Source organism: Prunus avium, chromosome 1 (genome assembly GCF_965620075.1).
Source record: "Prunus avium chromosome 1, drPruAviu1.hap1.1, whole genome shotgun sequence".
In the NCBI taxonomy this organism is placed as follows: domain Eukaryota; kingdom Viridiplantae; phylum Streptophyta; class Magnoliopsida; order Rosales; family Rosaceae; genus Prunus; species Prunus avium.
The window spans coordinates 57,275,959-57,299,006 of NC_142284.1; the positions used below are offsets into that span (position 1 = coordinate 57,275,959).

Consider the following 23,048-nt stretch of genomic DNA (forward strand, 5'->3'; position numbering starts at 1 on the left):
CATATAGTCAAGATACATATTATTTTCACTCTTGTTTTTGGAGATTTGTCGTATCGCTTACGAAATCGGTATTTTGTATTCATATATGAGTAAAAGAGTCAATTATACTCTCAAGGAAATTGTTATCAACGCCTTGAAATAGTCATTGTGTACAAATTACTCTTGTATATTCACATGAGAAGAGAGATAAAAAAAGACATGAGTAGTGACCCTTCTAGATGTGAAGCTCATGCATCTCACCCGTTTTATGTATCAACGTTTACCTAACAGACACAGAAAAAAACACACCACAAGAGAGAGAGAAAGACTGAGGTTTGGTTGGCGGTGCGAGTCGCATGTGGTCGTAGTGGATCCCAGCCCATGCAAAAATTAAAATAGCTTAAGGGCTAAGGCAACAGCCACATTCAATCTAGTAATAATTTAACGATGCACCAAATTAATCACACTTAAAAAGTACAACGACCATACTAAATTACTAATTAAATAATTTCCAATTCCATTTGCAGTGGTACGAACAAATTTAGAAAAATAATTTTATTTTATTTTTTCAAATTAAAGTGACCAGAAGCCCTATCCATGATTTCACATTCTACCCATGACCAAGCAAACAAAATAAGTGCCAAAAAAAAAAATTATAAAAGAAGAAAAAGAAAAAGTTGGGCCGGCGGGACCCACTGGACCACCACCACCCATGTGACCGGATTCTTTAGTTTAGCGCGAAATTAGACCAAAAAAAGTCTGTCTGTCCCCACCTCCAACGTTCGAAACTTGTTTTATTTTCTTCGACTTAATAAAATACTAAAAAAAACAAAACATTCAATTTATTATTCAAACAAATTAAAAAAGGTCAAAACAAAAAATTGGAGCTCCGGTTTGCCACGTCAACTACCCGTTACTTTGTTGACAGCTACGTGCGCTTTATTTCCGGAATTTTATTTTTCATCATTAATAAATCTATGTTAAGTACGTTGAATCAATAACACAAAATCCACTTATTTCGCTCGCTGCTACGTCGCCGTTTCGATCTCAAAAATATTCTACCGACCACGTACGAGATTTCTTGGGGAGATTTTTGAAATCCAAAAAATGCAAAAAGAAGAGGAAAAAAAGAAATCCCATTAAATAAAATAAAAGTAGAGAAACAAAGAAAATATAGTTCACAGTGAGAGACTCTCTCTCTGACTCTGAGTAACGAAACAAAACCCACCCCGCAGATTTGCAGAGAGAAAGATCAAAAGAAGCAGCTTTAGGGTCTTCTGATAGCTTTTTGGAGAAGCCAACTTTCTCTTTCAAATTCTCCTGCATTTAAGTTGATCTTCACTGAAAATCTCTCCCTCTCTCTCTCTCTGTGTTGTTTATATAGCAATTCACATTTGGGCTTTCGGCATTGTTGTTGTTGAGCGTTTTCAGTGGTGCAAACCCACAAGTTTGATTCATATGTGAGTTGTTTTTCGGAAGAATCTGTGAAAAAGTTAATTTTGGACTTTTGGTTTCTGGGTTTTGAATTTTTTTGACTTTTTGTGCAGGTAAAGGAACAACCCAGAAGATATGTTCACTGAAGGTCTTGATAGGAGCGCCCTTCGTTGGGTTAGAGAGGTTTGCTTCACAAACTTGTTTACCACTTTCCTTTCCTCATTTGAGAAAAAGTAATAAAAATTAAATAGACTTTAATTTGTACTATTTTTAGAGTGAGTGCTGTTTCTTGTTCTAGTGTTTTTATGATCTGGGTATGTGTTAACTTGCATGTGTTCTTTAAAGTTGACAACTTTGGTTTGAAATTTGACTTTATGGGTTTTGTTCTTAATCAGAAGGATGTTCCATTCTCGAGTTCTAATTTGAGACCTCGAATTGATCCGATTACACACATTCGTAGTGGTAGTGGCGGCAGGGGATTTGGACTGCCGCCAGCGTCAAAATTTAGAAGTGGACACTTGCCTTCCAATGCCATACCGGTTCGGACAATTCCAGCTGATGGGGATGAGAGTGCGTCTGCTTCTGATAATGACAGAACCACTGATTCAGAAGACGGCATTTATGGAGGTAGATACTCACTGGATTCATCACCACAAGATGATAGGGTTCCCAGTGCTTCTGCTCATAGGTATGGGAAGCCGTCGCAAGGGCAACCCCATTATGGCAGTGATTATACGTACTCAGATGTCAGTTCATCGATGGACACTGTTGTTGGGAGACATAAACCTGCGGCCGAGAAGTTGGTCAGGGGAACTGGGAAGTATCCAGTTGCAAGGAATGGTTACACTGAGGATGAGTCATCAGATTCGGCTGCAAGCTCAGAATATTCTACTTCACAAGCAGGAGGAAGCATCAACAGTGGGGTGCCACGTAACAGAGCTTATGTTTCAGAGGGATATGCCTCGAGCGTGCCTTCACAGAGGAACTTGGAAAGCTCTGCCAAAAAGGTTTGTGACTTTCTATTTGTTTAATTGTGCTTGGATTGTTGTTTGATGTCAAAAACACCATGCAATGAGGCTTTAGCGTTATGGTGACTAAACAATTGGTTTATATTAGTTCATAAATGTTGGATATTATTTCCTATTTTCCCTCTACTTAAAAGGTTGGCACAGGTAAATTGTTGAGGAATAGTTTAATTCATGTTGTAAGGACTTTCTATCTAACAAGCTGGCATTTTCTTTTACATCAATGTCGATAAATAATGGTTTACTCTTGTAATGATGCATAAATCTGTTGATTTTGCAGAATTTTAATTCCACAAACCTGCAGAGTGAAAAGTTATCGGATGATGATGTTCCTAGTGCACCACCTTTTTGTGGTGCAACTCAGGAAATTAAACAGGATGATGAGATAAGTCCATCTAGAGTACATAGGACACCACATGCAACTGCTTCATCTGAGTTCAAAACAACCCCTGGTAGAAAGCAGGAGGGCAATATTGAAAATGGCAATCTTGGCCAGTTTGTAAGGTCTGTATACTATTTAAATACTTCTCTTTGGGAAAATGAGATGCAATGTGCTTATGTTGGAAAGAGACATGACACTTGTGGCTTCACAAACATAAATATTTGAGGCATGCTACTCTGGTTTCTATGTTTTTTACACTAATGAATACACATTTGTCATATATATATGTATAAATTTGGTTCAGCTTATGTTAATCTCTGTTCACAGAACTACCACTAGTTCTGAAGCTGCTGTGCCATCATGTCCTGCTCGCCTCCCCACCTTTTATGCAAGGTATCTGTAACCAACACCACAATTGTACATGCTTTTTTATGTTGTGTACAAACCTTTTGTTCTGCCATCTAAACTTTTATTAACTGTGCATGTGCCATTTGCAATGCAATACTAGTGCTCTAGGGTCATGGCATGCTGTTATTGCGTATGATGCATGTGTGCGTTTGTGCCTTCATGCTTGGGCAATGGAATGCATGGAAGCTCCCATGTTTTTGGAAAATGAATGTGCTCTACTACGCGATTCATTTAGGTGAGTCCACGCTCTTCATCACCTTATTCGTCTATCTTGCCTTCAATTTAGTTGGATTTATGATATATTCTTGGACAGGACCCTTTGCTGTTGCCAGTTTGGTGTTCAAATCTTTGCATAAATTCCTATTGTAAAGAAAGTTCTGTAGATCACTGCACTAGGTCATTCAGTGCTATCCCTGATTTCTTTCTTAGCCAATTTTGTTTATTGTAAAAAAAGAAAGAAGAAAAAAAGAAAATTTATTGCTTAAGCTAGGTTTGCGATATATAAAATTAGTATAATTGAGTTTGTTGCTGCAACTTTATAGTTTGGCTAAGACCAAAGTTGAAAAGTTAGGTAATGCTAGGTTTTCAGATAACAAATTTGAACCTTATGGGAGTTCAATCCTGTTGAAAATGTTTTGATCTGAATAGCTAGTAGTATTTAGTGCTGAAATTTTGACAACAATGTCTGCGTGATATAAAAGCTTCTGACTTTTATCTATTCCATTATTACACGAACTCCTAATATTGTTAAAACTTTGTTCTCAAAACTGTAGTTTACGACAAGTACTTTTACAATCAGAGGAAGAATTGTTGTCAAAGCAGACTTCAGAGCTTGCTGGTGAGAAAGCTGCTCCAAAGCCCAAGAAAATTGTTGGCAAGATGAAAGTGCAAGGTAGCATTTCTCGCCCGTTTATAAAGTCACTGTTTAAGTAAGTGCTTGGTTACAGGATAATCCTGAATTCTTTTTCATTTTGCAGTGCGTAGAATGAAACCGGGCCTGGACCCACCTACTGGCTGTAGTATTTCGTCTCTAAGGCCACCAGTAATCAAACTGGAATCCATTCGATATCGTCTCTCCAGCTTCCAGTCTACACTCGCTTCTGGATGGCAAGCCCTTCGAAGGATTCGAGTTGTACCTCGTGTACCTGCAAATGGTTCTTTTTCACGTCAAAGCTTGGCATATGTGCATGCTGGTACTCAGTATATAAAACAGGTGTCTGGACTCTTGAAAACTGGTGTAACAAGTCTGCGGGAGAGTTCGTCCTCATATGAAGTTGTGCATGGTATGAGAATGGCAATTTCATGATCTCTCTCACTGTGTATATCCAGATTATTATATGCTTCTTTTGTCATTAAATCATTGAGTTATTTAATAAATATATATCTTCCAAAATGATGAAAATTTAAGGGCTGCTCATGAGGCACCCTTATTCTTTTTTGCTTGCATGTTACAAGTTGCTGATATATACTGCTATGTTTGTAATGTATAAAGTTCCATTCTCTTCAAATGTTTTTCATGAGTTACTTGAAGTTTTAACCCTCACTCTTATTGGCATCAGAAACGTACTCTTGCTTGTTAAGACTGAAAAGTTCAGCTGAAGAAGAGGCTGTCAGGATGCAACCTGGATCTGGTGAAACTCATGTCTTGTATGTTCTCTTGTCCCTACTCTTTTGAACTATATCTGCTGGAAAAAGGTACTGACAACTCGTACAGCTTTCCAGATAGTTTGGGAGATGATTTAATAGTTGAAGTACTTGATTCGAAGGGAAAACATTTCGGAAGAGTCCTTGTTCAAGTGGCAACTATTGCTGATGACCCGGTAAGACTTTCTTGATCCTGATTGTAGCTATAAGGATAAATTGAAATGGTAATGGCTATGGTAGAAAGGCTCATCTCAACGTTGACTGCAGGCTGACAAGCAACGCTGGTTCTCTGTCTATTGTGAACCTGAACATGAGCTTGTGGGGAAGATACAGCTTTCTGTATATTATTCAACGAGTTCAGATGACAATCCCAAGGTGTGCTTTTGTTACTTTAGGAGCCTTAAAATATTTCATCCTTGTTTATCATGTGTTTTTCGTTGTTTCATAATTGAGTTAGCCTTTTGTAATCTAAATCAATGGTAAACCTTGTTTAAAAAAAAATAAAAATAATCAGACAAGGTTACATAACAGCCGTATCTTGATGGTTCAAGATTGTGGGCAGAATAGATGAAGACGTGATCTTCCAATTACTTTTCATTATCGTGTTTTGGGCCCCTAGGTATATCATTTATATTTAGGCTTGAGTGATAGGACATTAAAAACGGCATCTCTTCAATTCTCTTTTCAACTGGTAGCTATTTTTTTTTGGTTTGAGCTCAGGTTTTTCATCAAATAACAAAATATGCTAACATATACCCTCACTAAATATTGTGCTGCTGGAATCTTCTAGGAACGATAATAGTTTGAATATTTTCTTGAGCAATTCTAGGACTATTCATCAGTAATGTATGTAATCCCCCCACTCCCCTCCCAGTCTTGGGCCCAAAATGGAAAAACGAAAAAAAAAAGGGAAGAAAGTATAGAGGTTTCTTTATTGTTTGGACATAGTAATAATATTGTGTAAAGAATGATCCTTATTATATTACCTGAATGTGGGAATCCGATTACTTCATTTTATATAATGTATTCAAACTAGATTTATGATATTATTTGTTTTTGCGGTTCAGTGTGGCTCTGTTGCAGAAACGGTTGCATATGACCTAGTTTTAGAAGTTGCTATGAAGGTTCAGAATTTTCAACAAAGGAATCTATTGTTGCATGGTCCTTGGAAATGGCTTTTAACAGAGTTTGCATCATATTATGGTGTTTCTGATGTATACACCAAGCTGAGGTAATGGAGTGTTGTTGGGTAGATTGCTTGTTCCTGTTAAAATGATATGGCCATGTACTGTCAGTATTATAAGTCCTTTTTGTTCACTGATTCCATATCTGGAATTTCGATAGATATCTCTCTTATGTTATGGACGTAGCTACACCAACAGCTGATTGCCTCAACTTGGTCTACGATTTGCTAAAGCCTGTTTTGATGAAAGGCCACCATAAGAGCATGTTGAGTCACCAAGAGGTACAATTGCACTTGTCTTCAAGCATGTATTTTTGTTGCTTCTTTTGATATTGACCTTTATGTTTTGACTAGCTTATGCAGGTTTGGCTTGCTTTTTGTTTTTGTTTTTGTTTTTTCATTCTACTTGTCATTCTCTTCTAACAGAATGTCTAATACTTTTGGTTGTCACAGAACCGAATCTTAGGAGAAACTAAGGTTCAAATTCAACAGATTCTTGCTCTAGCTTTTGAGAATTACAAGTCCTTGGATGAGTCATCGCTTTCAGGTATTTTGGAGGTTTTTCGACCTGCAACTGGGCATGCTGCACCTGCATTGGAGCCTGCTGTGAAACTTTACACGCTCCTTCACGATATCTTGTCTCCCGAGGCTCAGACTGCTTTATGCCACCATTTCCAGGTTTGTGAAACTTTCAGTTTATTTAACAATTATTTCTGTAGTTGATATATCTATTTGCTACTCTAAGAGGTAGTGTGACTTGCCAGGTTGCCGCAAGAAAAAGATCAAGAAGGCACTTGGCTGAGACAGATGAATATGTTACCAACAACAGTGATGGAACTTTGATTGATACTTTGAGTATGACGACAGCGTACCAGAAAATGAAATCCTTGTGCCTTAACATTAGGAATGAAATCCTCACTGATATTGAGATCCATAATCAGCATATACTCCCCAGGTATGTACTTCAAACCGTCAAGTGGTACTTTCAAATATGGTTAATTATGCTGTAAAATTATTTGTCATTAGAGCCGTATCATTTTTTTATGCTTTTCTTAATTTTTGAACAAGTAGGCTGATCTTATATTAGCAAAATGATGTTCCTAAAAAGATATTAGCAAATGATGATAAAAATCTGTCATGCATATTGTAGGCGTCATTTGTGGATCACAGTACTGTAAGCCCACATGAATTCATATTTTGACATTGGATATTGAATTTGTGTTGCCACTTGATTTTTTTAGTATATGATACAGTTATGTCGAACTATCGTTAGCTTGAATAATGATTTCATGTGCATATATGCTCTGAACCATTGCAGTTATGAACCACTGAAGACAATCTCCTACTGTAGTGAACTTTGCCATATCTGCATAATTTCCTTGCCATAGTTAAATGCCTGCTTTCTGTTATTTGTTCCAAAACATGTAGGTTGGAATCGTTACTTCAGGTCATCCTTTATGTTTTCAGATTGCTTATCTCACAGCTTTTTCCTGGTGGTTTGTCCGGCTGTCTGATGTTGGATTGATAAGATTCTAATGCTTTAACTTTCATTGAACAGTTTCATAGACCTCCCACATCTGTCGTCATCAATATACAGCACAGAGCTGTGCAGTAGATTGCGTGCTTTCCTCATTGCATATCCCCCAACAGGTCCTTCACCTCCTGTAGCGGATCTTGTTATAGCCACAGCAGATCTTCAAAGGGACCTTGCCAGCTGGCACATCAGGTAATGTTAATTTTGTTGCTACTACTATTATTAAAACTTTATAATATTACTATGTTTGCATGGTTCTAACCCATTTTTTATTATCTCAGTTATGTTAAAGGTGGAGTGGATGCAAAAGAATTGTTCCACCTATACATTATGCTGTGGATTCAAAATAAACGCGGTTCTTTGCTTGAAGCATGCAAACTAGACAAGGTAAGTGTTATATATGTAATCCTTAAGCATGGATACTTTTGGATTATATGGAGATAAAACAATTTGATTACACTGATGTATCTCAAATGAGTCTGTATTCTATTTTGTGGGTGGTCATTAACATTTTTACCCCCACCGTTTTGGAGGACTATGTTGAAGGATGCTTTTGAAAGATTTCTGTAATTTTGTAAATTGGTGTATGTTTTAACGTTGCAGTTAAAAAAGGCATCTAAATGTTATGCACTTGCAGGTAAAATGGTCAGGAGTTAGGACACAACATTCCACGACTCCTTTTGTGGATGAAATGTATGATCGTCTGAAAGAAACTTTGAGTGACTATGAGATCATCATTTGCCGGTGGCCTGAATATGCCTGCATTCTGGAGAATGTAAGTCAGATTCCTTGTGTCTCAAAATCTTTATAATTACTTTCGTATTTTTCATCACCATCATCCATTATGATCCCAACAATTTATTGTTGGAACTGCACATGTGTGCCCCATCCATGAATGTAGGATCCATGTGGGGCTCATGCGTGCCTCAATGAAATTGATGGTAGAGATGTAAATGCGTGCACGTACCTCAATTGTTGGTGATTCTCCCACCATCACCTCTTTCGTATTGATTTGCTTACTTAATTTAATCCTTTCATACATCTGTGAACTTGATGATTGAAGAATAAAAAACGGAGCTATTCATTTAGCTTATCAGAAATAGGAAAATGCTAGTTAGTTTTATCTTACAACAGTGTTGTTCACCCGCACATTTCTATATTCAGTTCATAATAAATAATGTTTTCCTTAATTTCTTAAGTTTTGTCGTGTTTTTACTTTTCTTGGTTTAATTTAAAGAGTGAACTTCTTAAACTTGTTTTATAATTTCAACTATGTTTCTATGAAAGGCTATTGCTGATGTTGAGAAGGCAATAGTAGAATCTCTAGACAAGCAGTATGCAGATGTCCTGGCACCATTGAAGGAAAATTTGGCACCCAAGAAATTTGGCCTCAAGTATGTTCAAAAACTTGCCAAAAGGTCTGTGAGCTCTTATACCGTCCCTGAAGAGGTTAGTTGATTTTTCCAAATTTTTGGGTTAGATTGAAATACGATTGTTTGTATTTTGAAATTCGATAATTGCATTTCAGTTGGGAGTCCTGTTAAATTCCTTAAAGAGAATGCTTGATGTCCTTCGGCCCCAAATAGAAGTTCAGTTCAAATCATGGGGTTCCTGCATCCCAGATGGTGGAAACACAGTTGCTGGAGAGCGTCTCAGTGAAGTTACTGTGATGTTGAGAGCCAAGTTTAAAAATTACCTACAAGCAGTTGTGGAAAAACTTGCAGAGAATGTGAGTATCATTGTCGTTTGGTGCATTGCTGTTTGAAGTCTTGTGAAAGTGTTGTAAAATTAAAAAGCATATGTTTGGAGAAAAAATAATTGATCTGGAGATCATCTAAAACTGTCAGTCTTGCGGAGAAAGTCTTGTTGAGGGAATACATTAACTGTCAATCTTTCACGAAATAATTAATTGATCTGGAGATCTTCTAAGTATAAATAGATGCATCTGCAGGGACAACGTGTTTGGGATAAATAGTCTTGTTGAGTGAATATAATATAAACTGCCAATCTTTCATAATGTACAGAACGCCTTATTTGTCCTTAAAGAATAATAAAAGCCAGGTAAGGTCTGTCTCATACAGTAGTGTGTATTTATGCATGTTCTGTGTGTGCGTTTATGAGACTAGATTCTCGTGTATAAAGATCTCAGTTGCTGGTACATTAGTGTGTAAAGAGCTGAATAACTGGTGTCCTCTTGGCCAAGAGAAAGAATTACTTGGCTGGCCAAGCTAAAGAATATGGATGCTTTAAAATTTAGTTATTTTGTAAAGGGCCACTGATTTTCATCTTTTATTCCAGACAAAGTTGCAGAGTTCTACAAAACTGAAGAAGATTCTCCAAGATTCAAAAGAAACTGTGGTAGAATCTGATGTGAGAAGCAGAATGCAGCTTTTGAAAGACCAGCTGGCAAATACAGTCAATCACTTACATACAGTGTTTGGGACTCACGTCTTCATTGCAATTTGTCGAGGTTATTGGGACAGAATGGGACAAGTAAGTTCTTCAATCTAGTCTTTCAAGAATCCGGGCAATGGGCTCTCGGCTGATGCCTTTTCTTATCTAATGGAACTCTTTTCTGTTACAGGATGTGCTGAGTTTCTTAGAGAACAGAAAAGAAAATAGATCATGGTATAAGGGTTCACGAATTGCTGTCTCTGTAAGTAGTGGCTGAACCCCTCCAACCTCCCACCTTTTTTTCTTCTGGTTATGGTAGTAGTTTCCCTTCTAATGTGCAACCTTTCTTCGGTTTGCAGATTCTAGACGACACTTTTGCATCACAGATGCAGCAGTTGTTGGGGAATGCACTGCAGGAGAAGGACCTGGAGCCTCCTCGATCCATCATGGAAGTCCGATCAATGCTTTGCAAGGATGCTGCCAATCACAAGGACAACACCTATTACTTTTAGGTGCTTATTGTGTTAAATGAGTGAAGAGGACATGGAATGCATCATCAAGAAAGGTGAATGCTGAACAAGTTGGGGAATGAAAGTGCTGAAAGATCAGCTTTTCAGCCTGCATGTTCAACACCATATTGCTTTAGTTGTCAATGTGTATAAGCCGGGTGCTGCTAATTTTGTAGAGGGAGCAAGCAACTCGGCTGCTCCGGAGTCACAATTCTGCTATGTTCACATATTTATTGCTCAAGATATAGGTGCTGCAAAATTGATTCACATTTTTTTTGTAATTGGCTTAATAGTTTTGGTTTAAGCAGTTTTGTACAACTCTTTTGAATGTGCCGTGAACTCACGCACCGAAAATATTAGATGGTCCACTTTCACAGAGATGATATTATTTAACCCCTCATGCGATGCATCTATTAAAATATATACATTTATTCTTTCATTTGCGCTAGCGACCAAGCAACCTTGAATTCACTTTTGTTCTTATCGCAACAATTTCAATGTATAGAACCTTATACTGTTGACCCAAAAGAAAAAACCCTTACACTAATGGTTTGAAGTTAAATCTTAAACCGATAATTATGTCAGCTTGGTTCATTGGCTATGTTAAGATGCCAGTTAATAGTTAATAGTTAATAGCATTGGCACGACCAAGTTGGATCAAGACCCTGAAAAAAGCAATGGATGCACTTAGGTCAACTGCAATTACAGATTTGGCCAATCATCAGCCACCGACACGTAAAACGTAAAGGCATACCAGGGCAGGGAAGAAAAATTCTGTTTATTGAAGAGAAGTTCCAGAATCAGATTGGATCATAAGCTCTCAAGGCATAACAGCTGAAGCACATACTAGCACAACGGTTTAAAAGAAGGGGCTTCACAACTTAAACGGAGCCCTACAATCCTATAGTGAATGACTGAATACAAGCTTTCATTAAAACTTGACCTAAAAAACCTGCTGAACTTGTGAATGTCAAGATACATGAACAGCAGAAAAATCCGAGCCACTCTTACATTACTTGTATCTCACTTTGTCGAATATGCTCAAAAGCCACGCATTATAGACATTTCAACTATAACTCACTCCTTCACCTCTTACAACCTCACCGATGCGGTAAGCTTTATAAGCTCCATTTCCATCCTCAAGTATCCTGTGGGATGCCTCTTTACTCACAACAAGAACCATCCCAATACCCATGTTAAATGTTCGCATCATCTCAGCGTCTTCTATTCGTCCCGCCTGGTGTTAGAAATAAGTAAAATCAGAAAACAACTACAATCCATAATTTCGAGATGCCTCCTAAAAGACATTCATCCAATATGAAAATTTAAAATTTTAAAATTGGGATGCTGGATGAAAAATATTTTTACCTCTTGGATCCATTTGAAAACGGGTAGGATTTCCCAGGAACCATTAGAGATGACAGCTCCTAGGCCTTTTGGAAACACTCGAGGTATATTGTCTGTGAAACCACCCCCTGTGATGTGGGCTACCCCCTTTACACCTCCCTTGCTGATAATGTCAAGCACCTGTTTTTGGTGCAGGAAAAAATAAGGAGAGGGGAGCATTTTCAGCAGCTAGCAAAACACAAGATAATGAGCATATGCACAAGACAAGGAGATTGGGAAGCAGGATTTAATGTTGACCTGCTTAACGTATATCACAGTTGGGGCCATCAAAGCTTCACCTAATGTAATAGCTTCACCAGGTAGTTGGTCCTTCAGAGATAGCCCACTATGAGCCAGTACCCTGTCAAGATATACCAGTAGGAATTTTGTCATGAGTTTCTAAAGGGTCAGACTGCAAGGAACATTCTTCAAATTAACTGCATCTATTGCATTTAGCATATAATGTTTTCTAAGCAGCACCAACCTTCTTACAAGAGAGAAACCATTAGAATGAACCCCACTGGATGGTAGGCCAATGAGGACATCCCCAGCCACAATGTTTTTCCCATCAATCACTGAATCCTTTTTCACAATTCCCACCGCAAAACCACTGAGGTCATACTCTCCGTCTGCGTAAAAATCTGGCATCTCTGCAGTCTGAAGTAATATATATGCAATTCAGTGAGCCCTACCATATCAAAATATGTACAACATGTGTGTGCAAAAAATAAAAGCGAAGACTATATTTAAACAATTAACTGCAAGAATACACGCTTGATGTATGTCTTCTCCAGATCACAGGACAGTGGCAATTCACAAAACAACAAAATCATTTTAGAATACCTCTCCACCTAATAGAGTACAGTCAGATTGTTGGCAGCCATCGACAATACCTTTTACAACCTAGAAACAATAAAACAAAATTTCAACAAGCTTCAATTAGTGGTATGAATTTACGCAATCAAAGCACGTTTTAGGCACACTGCGACCTCTACCTTTTCAGCAAGATCAACATCAAGCCGGCTGGTAGCAAAGTAATCAAGGAAAAATAGCGGCTTTGCTCCAGAAGTAACAATATCATTGACACTCATAGCAACCTGGGAGTTGAAATTGATCAGAAGAGCAATTTTTATTTATTTATTTAATGACACGTGCACCACATGAAGTTTCACTTGAAACATTAGCATTACCAAATCAATACCAATGGTTTCATGAATTCCAGTATCAAATGCAAGCTTAAGTTTTGTTCCAACACCATCTGTACCAGCAACAAGATATGAATCGCCTGTTCACCAAAAAACTCCATCAGCCCAAGTAAACAAAATTCAAACAAACAGAGCACAACCCAAAATGGGTAACACATATACACAATTAGCTAACAATATATTCAATACCAAGAGGGTAAAGACCCCCAAAGCCTCCAATCCCAGGAGCCATTTTGGCAATTCGTCGAACAAGTTCCGAGCCAGCATCTATATCAACACCAGCATCCTTATACGTCAAACCACCATTTCCACTTGCACTTTCTCCGGACTCGTTCTTCGACAGTGAAAATATGGGTCTGCTGCGGGAAATTTCAGTTGATGGAGCCATAGATAGGCCGGAGAAGGTGTTGGAGAGAGACCCAGATGAGAGTCTGCATAGCTGGGTTTGGCTGGAGTTGGGTTTGGAATAAGAGGGTCTGAGGGAAGAAGCAAAGCAACAAGATAGCTCTGTGTTTGGGTTGACGGAGGTGACCATGGCAGCAAGTGAAAGAGGCCCTGAGGCAATGTTCCACTGACTTGCTGCTGGGTTTTGCCGAGAGTGACGGAGCTGAGAAAGAGAGAGAGAAAGGGGCGGGAATAAAGTAGGAAGCTAGGGTTTTTGTTTATGTAAAAATACGTAAATTGTGTTGCTATTTGAGTGGAACAATTATTAATTTAACTTCTATTTTTAAATAATTATTAGTTTTTTATTTTTAATACAAGTCATACTGTATTGGGGGCAGGGGAGTTGAACCTAGAATAATTATTTTTCGACTAAAATGTCTGTTTGTCATTGCTTATTTGGGGTGATAAATGATTTTTAAAAAAAATTTGGAAAGTCCAACTCATTTGGTAAACTATGAGAAAATCACTTATTGTTAAAAATTATTGTGAGATAAAATTATAAAGGAAAGTAGCTAATTAGATGCTTTCATTCTTCGATTATGCAGAAATCAGTTTTGAAGAGGCGTTGAGTTTAATGATTATAAGGGAATCATTTTCTGATTATGTGGGAATCAGTATCAACACTTTTAACAAAAATTTTATCAAACGCCAAACTGCTTTATCTCACAGCTGCTTTCTCTCAAGCTATAGATAATTATTACATATGAATTTGTAATACCAAATCAATACCGATGGGGGAGAGATAGAACTCGATATTCTAACCTTTAAAATATTGTTTTATTTATTTATTTATTTTACATATGAATTAGTTCGTATTTGCAATTGTTTTTTTTTTTTCATGACACAGGAAACAGGCACTTAAGCTGTTCATCGATTTTGAACCAATTCATTTTAGGGATAATTCAAACGGTCCAATTAAAGTTTTTGGTTTTTACACAAGAAAAAGGCACCTTTATTTTTGTTTTTTCTGATAATCTGCTGCATATAATATTGCTTGAACAAAGAGAAGTCTTTTCTCAAACCAAAGTCGACAGAATTCCAAACCAAATGAAAACACGTTTGAAGAAACGTAGATTGAGGACATTTAGATGCTTTATGAGGTTTAACTTAAATGGTATCTTTTGTTTGACTTTCTTCTACATGTGAAAGATTGGAAGCAACACAAATTTTTTTGAATCTTGTTATGAGAAAGTGTGCTAAATGTGATCTGAAGTTCGAGTTCTGGCAAACATGCATCTTGTGCTCACCAGTATTGGTGAAATTAAACTGCAGTCATGAGGGAACGAAAGCATTTCGATGCTATGTTACATAAATTTGAATTGCACTCTCCAACCAGAAGAAAATATTTACAAGATTAAATTTGATCAAGGAATCAAGCCATCTGTAGCAGGAAAAGAATTGCAGTAATGTTACAGAATTTTGGGAACACGGACGAAGCAGAGTCAGCAGTTCAAAGCACCAAATACAACAAGCAAAGTCTGAGCACTAATAACCCTATCCCCAGCAGCACACACAAATTAGAGAAGCTTTGATATAACTTGACAAGATGTCCAGAAGGCTTTCGTGGCGGCCCTTATTATTACAGGGTTTTGGTATATCCTGTGAATAATGAAAAACATTAGAGGTCGAAGTACAGTATAAATGTAAATTAAGACTGAGACAATGATTGATGTATACATGAATTCTAATTATAAATTCGGCAAGCAACATGACTAGATTACGTTAGTGATCAAAGACACGCTGCACAATGATGGCGGGAAACTTTAAAACCATCAGATTAGGTAACATTAGATTTAAGTAAACTACCCGATGGCGGTTGCCCCCCATGATGCTACATTATAAATGACTTTGCTTCCATCCCAAGCCTTTCGAAGTTTTCCCTTCTTCTTTCTCACTGAGAATGTTTTGCTAAGGGCTACATAAGAAATAGGAAATGTAAGATTCCATTCCTAAAATGTGGGAAACAAACTTGGTCAAATAAAGCACAAAATGCACACAGAACAGATTTGAAGTTAAGAGAATTTTTCAATTTCTCTTCAAACTTAGGAAGCAACATAAAAACAAGTATCAGACTCACCATCCTGAAGTTGATTAGGGGTCAATTCCTGAAAATCACACAGCAATCAATTAAAAAGAGTCAATACATCATATCTACTACATAATCCAATTTGGTGTATAAACCATGCTCAAACAACAAGAAAGGCCGCATATGCACAATCTGTTCAAATTGTTTGACAATCATAGAAAGAAATTGTCCACATGTCAACTAGACATGTTAAAAATGCCAACACTAGTGCTAATGTGTAATGGTTCATCACAATAAATTCAATGGTTCCACCTCTTAATCTACTTGCATTGCTCTGCGCAGTTAATGATAGATGTAAATACTGGGAGCGAGAGAAGATGGTAAACTATGAATGCAGTGAAAGCCTGATCTCTTAAGGTCTGTCATGATCATTAGGTCATACATCAAATACCTACCTTATAAAAGAATACCAAAATAGACTAAAAACAAAAGTTCTAAAGAACTCTCACTAAGCAAACTATTATTTTATGGGACTCCTATCAGGGAAAAAAACAATTCTTTGCAGGATGATGTTGGGCTTTAAAGCAAAAGCAAGAGCAACATACCCTCCTAACAGAGATGAGAACATTAAGAAGACAAATGATAAGAATGGGAATGCTAAGATGATGAGTAATACGAATGACCAGAAAAGATCAAATTAAAAACATATGTATAAGAGACAGATTAAGAGTGGAACCTATTAATTGTAAAGTACAAGAAGCTAGCCTATGTATTAGCAACACATCCATGTAACATAGAGAATAATGCTACATTGAGAGTGCCATGTATGAGTAATAAGATACAAGAAACAAGGCTAATGCATAGGTGCTCTCATAACAAAAGGAAGACCAGTAATACAAAAGGATATGAACGTACTACATGCCCACGTATTGGCCATGCAGGTTATCGCTAAATATTAGAATAGGATGAAACTAGCACCAATAGTAGGGCCAAACTTTTCAATTGGCATAATTCATGTTTAACCATAACATACTGCATCACAAAAATCCACCAAGCAGGATAGACCTGTTTTTGTTTTGTTCATTTGGTTTGTAGAAAAGTAACTGGATATGGCTAAACACAATATTCTGGTAGACAGTCATGTTGGGGTAAGTTTCTATATATGCGTCGATCATAGTTGTGGTAGTATAAAATCAAATGAAGTCTAATAAAATTATGTTGAGCAGAGTTTCAGGGTACCTTAGTCTGTTTAAGGGATAACAGGTATGCAGCCATAAAGCATGCAATACCCTCTACTATATCTTCTTGCCTAACAAGAACATAGTCTTCTTCACCCAAGTCGCTATCCTCATCTTCCCATAGATCATTCTCATTAACCAAATCCCAAGAACTACCTTCTTCTGCTGCCATACAAGAATAGTTTAGCACGGCACCATATAGAGAACATAGTCAAGAAGAAGTCTAAAAAGTCTAATCTTCATAATGCAGAAGACATATCACATGGTTATAAAATTTCATTCTGACCATATTCAGATGCATACCAGCCATATTTTGGGAAACTGATGATGCTTGCGCGCATTCTAGCTTTTCAAGGAAGTCGGGACATTCAACTCTAGATTTTAGAAGATTGCATAACTGCATCCAAATGCAAATGACTTGTGAGTTAGAATATGGAAAGCTTTGATAACAAGTAGTACAGTGTCTCCCCTTTATTCATCATTACAATTCAATCGAAAAAGCAAAGTCAGCAATATAAGGTTTCACTTGGGATTAGACTCAAGGTACCATCAGAAGTGAAATCTGAAATTTTTATTCCTACAAAAAGACATTATGCTGTGAGCTTAGGGGAATCAGTCTACCGCCACAAAGAAACCAGAGAACATATTGGTTAGGCATTATATGGTTTTACTGAGCTAGTCGAAGCAATTGTGTTGATCATATAAAAAGCTTAATCCTTTAACCTTAAAAGCAACACTCCACACAATTGTCAAGCTCAACAATTGCCATTAATCATACTAATAAAGTACACGATTCACCATTAATTATTGATTAAACCCTTAACAGCTCAATTGCTCTTTGCTTAAACATTTAGGAGAATAGCGTCTTTTAAAAAACCCTTAATCCCAATCTCAATCATTTAACCAAAATTTAACATTTTCCAGTATTCAATCAAAAAGTTCCAAAATCCCCAAAACACCAGAATTCAATCAAAATCGAACCCTAAAATTGAGCTCAAACCCCACACGGAACCCCAATCCATACCTCGTCGGCTTCGCAGTCAGGACGCGAACTCGTCGATCTGCGGCCTTGCTGGCGCTCATCGTCATCGACAGCACCACGAGAACTGTTATCATCATCATCGTCTTCATCCTCACCGTTATCATCTCCATCGCTGTCGCCGTCAGCACCCCCAGTGGTATCGAGCGACTCGAGGGCTCTCTGGCACTGCTCGAGAACAGCCTGCAGAGTTTTCCGCTTCACGCGGAGCTTATCCTTCTGCGAATCCGCTCTCCTCAATTTCGCATCGGCCGAGGGATTCGAACCGGAGACCTCGACCTCCATCCCCAGAACAGAAAGCAAGCTCCGAAAGCCTTGAAGTTTGTTATGCGATCGCCGACGAAGAAGGCCTGAGAAGGATTGAGGGTTTTTTCGAAGAGAAGAATTATTGGGGTGGGTTTTCTTCTGCTTCTGCTTCTGCTGATGTTGTTGCTGAAATGCAACAACATGAGATTGATTAATGGTGTTTTTTTATTTTTGTTTTGTTGGGTTGTGTTTTTGTTTTAATAATAAAAGTGGTTTAATTAGTGTTATGATTGAATTTGGATTTGGATGGTTGGGTTGCGGGTGGGATTGGATTTTGGAAGGGAAGAAGGACTAAATTCTAACATACACTGTTGGGCTGTTTGGTTCCGTGGAAAAGAATATCTCCCACTTACCCAGAATGACGGAACCGTTTGTTTGTTTTCTCAATTATATTATTATTCTTTGGTTTTTGAGGTTTTCTATTCCTTAAGTTATCTATCTCTCTTGCTGTACTAGGTTAACCCAACTCTAATCAAATATAGCCATGTGATGTATGTCACAATATCAATAGATTATGATTAATATGTACCCTAATAGAGAATGATCAACTCATTGATCTAGGGCTGCACACGGGTCGGGTCGGATCGGTTATGGGCCCAAACCGTACACCGAATCGGGCCATGTTGGCAGGCCCAAATGGCAAACTGCACACCTGTTTCTTAAGCCCATTTTCGAGTTAAATCGAAACCCGAATTAGGCGGGCCGGTTTGGTTCGGTTTGGATGTCTGCCGAGGCCCAACAAAAAGCAACAATTAAAGCTGTTTTTTTTTAAAGTTTTCCAGGCCCATTCTCCTTTTTTGGTAAGATTTCGAGGCCCATTCTCCTTTTTGGGTCAGATTTCCAGGCCCATTCTTCTTTTTTAGTCAGATTTCCAGGCCAATTCAAATTTTAGGGTTCCTTACGTTTTTCCAGGTTGTTTAATTTTGCATATTTAAAGGACTTGGGAAAGCTAAGGATTGTGGGCTTTGTTGAATAGAGGAACATGCACTCATATTTGTTGGAGTGCCTGCAATTTCCATTGGAGATGGCTTGCATCCCTGTATCCAAAATAAAATAGACATTTAAAACAAAAAATTAAACAAGTAAAATATGAATGAAAAAAATGGATTAACAGAAAGCTAAATAATAATAAAAAGTCTGCTTGGAAAATTAGGGTCTTTTGTTCAAATAACAATTGGATTTCAACAAATTAGTATTTGAAGCAGGGTAAAGTGATGACCTGCTGGATACAGATCTCACCCACAATTAAAAAAACAAAATTGCATGACCAAATCACAACCTTTTCATCCTTAACTATCAACAAATCATAACCTTTTTTTTTTAAGTAACAAAATCTAGTGAGAGACGAAAAGAGAAAAAACCGTTTCAATATAGTCCAGATCCTAGCTCATAGCAATACCAAAATAGAGAAACAGATATGCAACATGCATGTGCTATTATTCAATTACAGAGAAAACAAAAATAAAAGGGGGTTTTTGCATTTGTGGAACAGATTAATTTGGGAAAAAATATAAAAATCTTTCAAACAATTAAAATTTTCTACAATGATAATCCAAGATCAAAATCCAACAGGGATATATGTTCGGTTCATTTTTACACATGATTTTTCATGTTATTCACCCACTATTTTGAGTTAGTTCTTGACATTTTATAGCTTTTTACTTCCTTTTTGTGTTTTCTTAGATTTTACCTTGGTTGGAATGAAAATGAGCTAAAAGTGCATTATTGGTTATAAACTTTATTTTTGTTCATTTTCGTAGGTCAACTTCTTGGCCTGGGATCAACATGCTCTGGTGCTCGGATGAGGTCATGATCTTCATGAGACTTGTTCCAATGGATGTTAACTACAACATATCCAAATTTGAGCTCCATTGGACAAGTATTGCCTATCCAACCAATCCAGCATGTTACCACAGCTCTGGAAATCCGGAATTGGCCAGCTTTTACCCCCATTGTGTCATCTTGATTATTCTTGTTACCATAACACTTGGTAACAAGAATTTACCTTAGTAGATGAGATATTTTCTGAAGCATTTGGCATCTTTGTGAGGACAAGGCTTCATCATTTGCAAGGGGACAAGAAGACAATGGGTGAAGACTTTGCATTAGAATACTAAAAGTAAAAGCTGGAAAGGAGGAGAGAGGGAAGCAAAAGGAGTGCAAAGAGCATCAGCCATTGCAATCAGAATCATTCCACAATTTGCAGAGATTTTAGAGCTGGAGATGAAGCTTGGAGCTAGGGAGCTCAAGGAGGAAGACAAGGGCAACAAAGCAAGAAGTGGAAGAGATTTCCACCATTGAAGACCTTGAGCTCCCATGTTCACAAAATCTGTAACTTCTTTCTAGTTTTGTTTTGAGTTTGTATTTGAAATAAGTATGAGGAACTAAACTCCATAGCTAGGGCTTAGGTTGAAGCCCTAAACATGAATACCTTATTGTTTTGATGCTTTGAGTGTATGAATTTCTAGATGTTGTTGATGAACCCCATTCACTAATTGAATCTTATGATATGTGTTTACTTCCTTTGCTTAATCACCTTAGGTTGTATGCATGTAGCTAAAGTTGAGAAGTTGTGTAAGATAACCAAGAACATAATTTCTAATTAGCAACAAATGATTGAACTTGTTTAAGTGAGCATCATGTGAATTGGTTTCTTGACAACAATTGATGAATTCCAATTCACCAAATTAATCTATCCTTGATGTGTGTTTTCCTTGATTGATTACCTTTGAAAGCATGCTTCTTGAGGTTGTTGGGATTATCTGTATCTTCATGTTTTCCTAAGCAATAAATGGATGGAGTAAGAACCATCCATGTGAATTGGTTTCTTGAATACCTAATGTAAACACCATGCTATTAGGATTCTTGTGATGTTCATATTCTCTTTGAACTTAATGGGTTTTCCTTGTAATTGAATCGAAGTACGAACCATACCTAGGTTCGGTTATGGGGAGGGCACAAGTATTGTAGCACGAACCATGCACTTTACGTATATTAGAGAGAATCAATGCGTCTTGAGCCACGACCCATGGTCTTGATTGCGAACATCTTCATCAATACGTTTAGAGTTCATGACTTGAGTATCCATGAACATGGGTAGAATTGTTTAGGGTGGATTCCGAAACCCTAGTGTTTGTTACATTTTGATTCCACTTTTTGATAATTCATCTCTGCCATTCTCATTTAATTTCAAGGTCCATTTACTTTCATGCAATAGAAATAGGTCACTTGAACCAAACCAAAACCCCCCCTCCCCCCCCCCAATGTGTGTGTGAGTTGTGTGTTTGATACGTTGTGTGTCTTGTTTACTGAATTCTGTTTATTTTCGTAACTGTTTTGGACTTTTGGTCCTCGTTGTGTTCTTCGTTTTTGTGTGCTGAATCAAACCGTATAAAGAACGTGAATTTTGGACAAACGGTTGGAAAGTTATAAGTCAAAAACTGGACAGAGGTCGAAACTGAAAAACAGAGTTTCGACTCTGTACTAAAACGACCGGTCGCCCTGTTCATACGACCGGTCGCCAATCACTGTTCACGACCGGTCGCACTGTTTATTTTCACTGTTCATGGTACTGTTCACAGGTGATAAAAGGGTGATAAAAAATGATGTTTGTGTTTTTCTTTAGTTTTCTTGTGTTGTTTCATTTCTTTTACACTTCTTTACTCATTTCTAGTTTCCCTCTTTCATTTGTGCATTTGTGGTGTGTTAATTAAGTGTTCTCTTTGTACTCGAATTAGAACTTATAGGAAACCGACAAGTTCTTCGTGGGATCGACCCCGTACTTACATAATCTATACTTCGATAGATTCGTGCACTTGCGGGTATTTTTAATTGGTTGTTTGCACATTAATTTGTGTCCTTTTAGGAATGCAACAATATAGCAAGAAGGCAAGGATTTACAGATTCAACATGATGTGCATGCAGATCTATGAACGCGAAAAGCAAAGCCCAATCTAAGAAAGAGCTGATTCAGCTGAATCTGAATAACAAGGACACCAGAAATTACAATAATTTATGTCCCAAAATCAATTCTATAATCCTACATATTACCATAAATTACAACAACACCAAAAATAAATCAAACAAAAACAGAGTCAGATCAGAGAAATTACCTAGAGCAAGCCAATCGTTTCCTATGCTCCCAAAATCAATTATGTCCACCAAAAATCACAAGAGTCAGATTAGATAAATATAATTAACAAAAAATTGTCAAATCCCTAAATTTTTAGGGTTTACACATATACCTCAAACTGAGAGAGAGAGCGAGAGAGACTCAGAGAGAGCGGGTGACAGAGAGAGAGTGACAGAGAGATCGGGTGAGAAAAATCTGTAAAGAGAAAGAGAGAGAGCGGGTGAGACAGAGAGAGAGAGAGTGAGTGACTGAGAAAGAGCGGCTGAGACAGAGAGAGTGACTGAGAGAGATTGTTTGATGAATCTGGATGAGTTTCACGGGCAGAGGTGAGAGTGATTGTGAGAGGCAGAGGTGAGACTCGAGAGGGAGTCTGAGAGAAGAGAAGGGAGGAGGCGGAATGAAAAAATCGAACGAAGTTAAAACTTAGGGTTTCGCTCGATCTGGTGTAGCAAGAGCAGCGAAACCGGCTAAAACTCCACCAATCATAACTTGACACGTGTAATACTTATTATTTTAATAATATAATTTAAATATGCGGTTCGGTCCGGTTTTTGGACAATTAAAACCGGTCCAACCCGATTCAGGGGCGGTTCGGGCGGTTTTTTTTACTGGTTCTTCAATTTTACAGCTTAAAAACCGAACCAAACCACCTTAAACGGTCTGGTTCGGGCGGTTCGGTCGGGTTTTCGGTAATAATGTGCAGCCCTGCATTGATCTAATATGTTCTACGTTCTATTTGAGATACGATTTTAATTATAATTAGTAATATACGATTTTTTT

The 23,048-nt window shown here is 37.6% G+C and overlaps 3 protein-coding genes across 4 annotated transcripts; 1 reads left to right on the forward strand and 2 right to left on the reverse strand.

The window, feature by feature from the left end:
- The first annotated feature begins 1,099 nt into the window (after positions 1-1,099).
- On the forward strand, positions 1,100-10,931 carry LOC110751957 (pesticidal crystal cry8Ba protein). Its single transcript, XM_021952530.2, has 23 exons — positions 1,100-1,439; positions 1,527-1,596; positions 1,809-2,420; positions 2,719-2,942; positions 3,148-3,213; positions 3,329-3,463; positions 4,002-4,120; positions 4,206-4,511; positions 4,788-4,875; positions 4,943-5,048; positions 5,140-5,247; positions 5,940-6,103; positions 6,217-6,337; positions 6,509-6,733; positions 6,820-7,010; positions 7,614-7,781; positions 7,871-7,976; positions 8,227-8,364; positions 8,877-9,038; positions 9,118-9,318; positions 9,888-10,082; positions 10,174-10,245; positions 10,343-10,931. The coding sequence occupies exons 2-23, from the start codon at positions 1,549-1,551 to the stop codon at positions 10,493-10,495; spliced, it is 3,708 nt and encodes a 1,235-aa protein (XP_021808222.1). The 5' UTR covers positions 1,100-1,439; positions 1,527-1,548; the 3' UTR covers positions 10,496-10,931.
- Positions 10,932-11,253: 322 nt separating this feature from the next.
- On the reverse strand, positions 11,254-13,759 carry PUR5 (phosphoribosylformylglycinamidine cyclo-ligase, chloroplast / phosphoribosyl-aminoimidazole synthetase / AIR synthase (PUR5)). Its single transcript, XM_021952576.2, has 8 exons — positions 13,273-13,759; positions 13,069-13,163; positions 12,874-12,975; positions 12,722-12,781; positions 12,363-12,535; positions 12,137-12,239; positions 11,861-12,019; positions 11,254-11,729 (listed from the first exon to the last, which is right to left on the reverse strand). Exons 1-8 carry the CDS (start codon positions 13,616-13,618, stop codon positions 11,559-11,561), a joined length of 1,209 nt encoding a protein of 402 aa, XP_021808268.1. The 5' UTR covers positions 13,619-13,759; the 3' UTR covers positions 11,254-11,558.
- Positions 13,760-14,862: 1,103 nt separating this feature from the next.
- Positions 14,863-18,470, reverse strand: LOC110751964 (uncharacterized). Of its 2 annotated transcripts, none has more exons than XM_021952537.2 (6): positions 17,816-18,470; positions 17,095-17,188; positions 16,793-16,956; positions 15,605-15,632; positions 15,334-15,442; positions 14,863-15,126 (listed from the first exon to the last, which is right to left on the reverse strand). In XM_021952537.2, exons 1-6 carry the CDS (start codon positions 18,113-18,115, stop codon positions 15,045-15,047), a joined length of 777 nt encoding a protein of 258 aa, XP_021808229.1. In that variant the 5' UTR covers positions 18,116-18,470; the 3' UTR covers positions 14,863-15,044. The 2 variants fall into 2 exon arrangements, with proteins under 2 accessions (XP_021808229.1, XP_021808230.1); XM_021952538.2 differs by having other exon boundaries at positions 16,793-16,953; positions 17,816-18,466.
- Between the last annotated feature and the right edge of the window lie 4,578 nt (positions 18,471-23,048).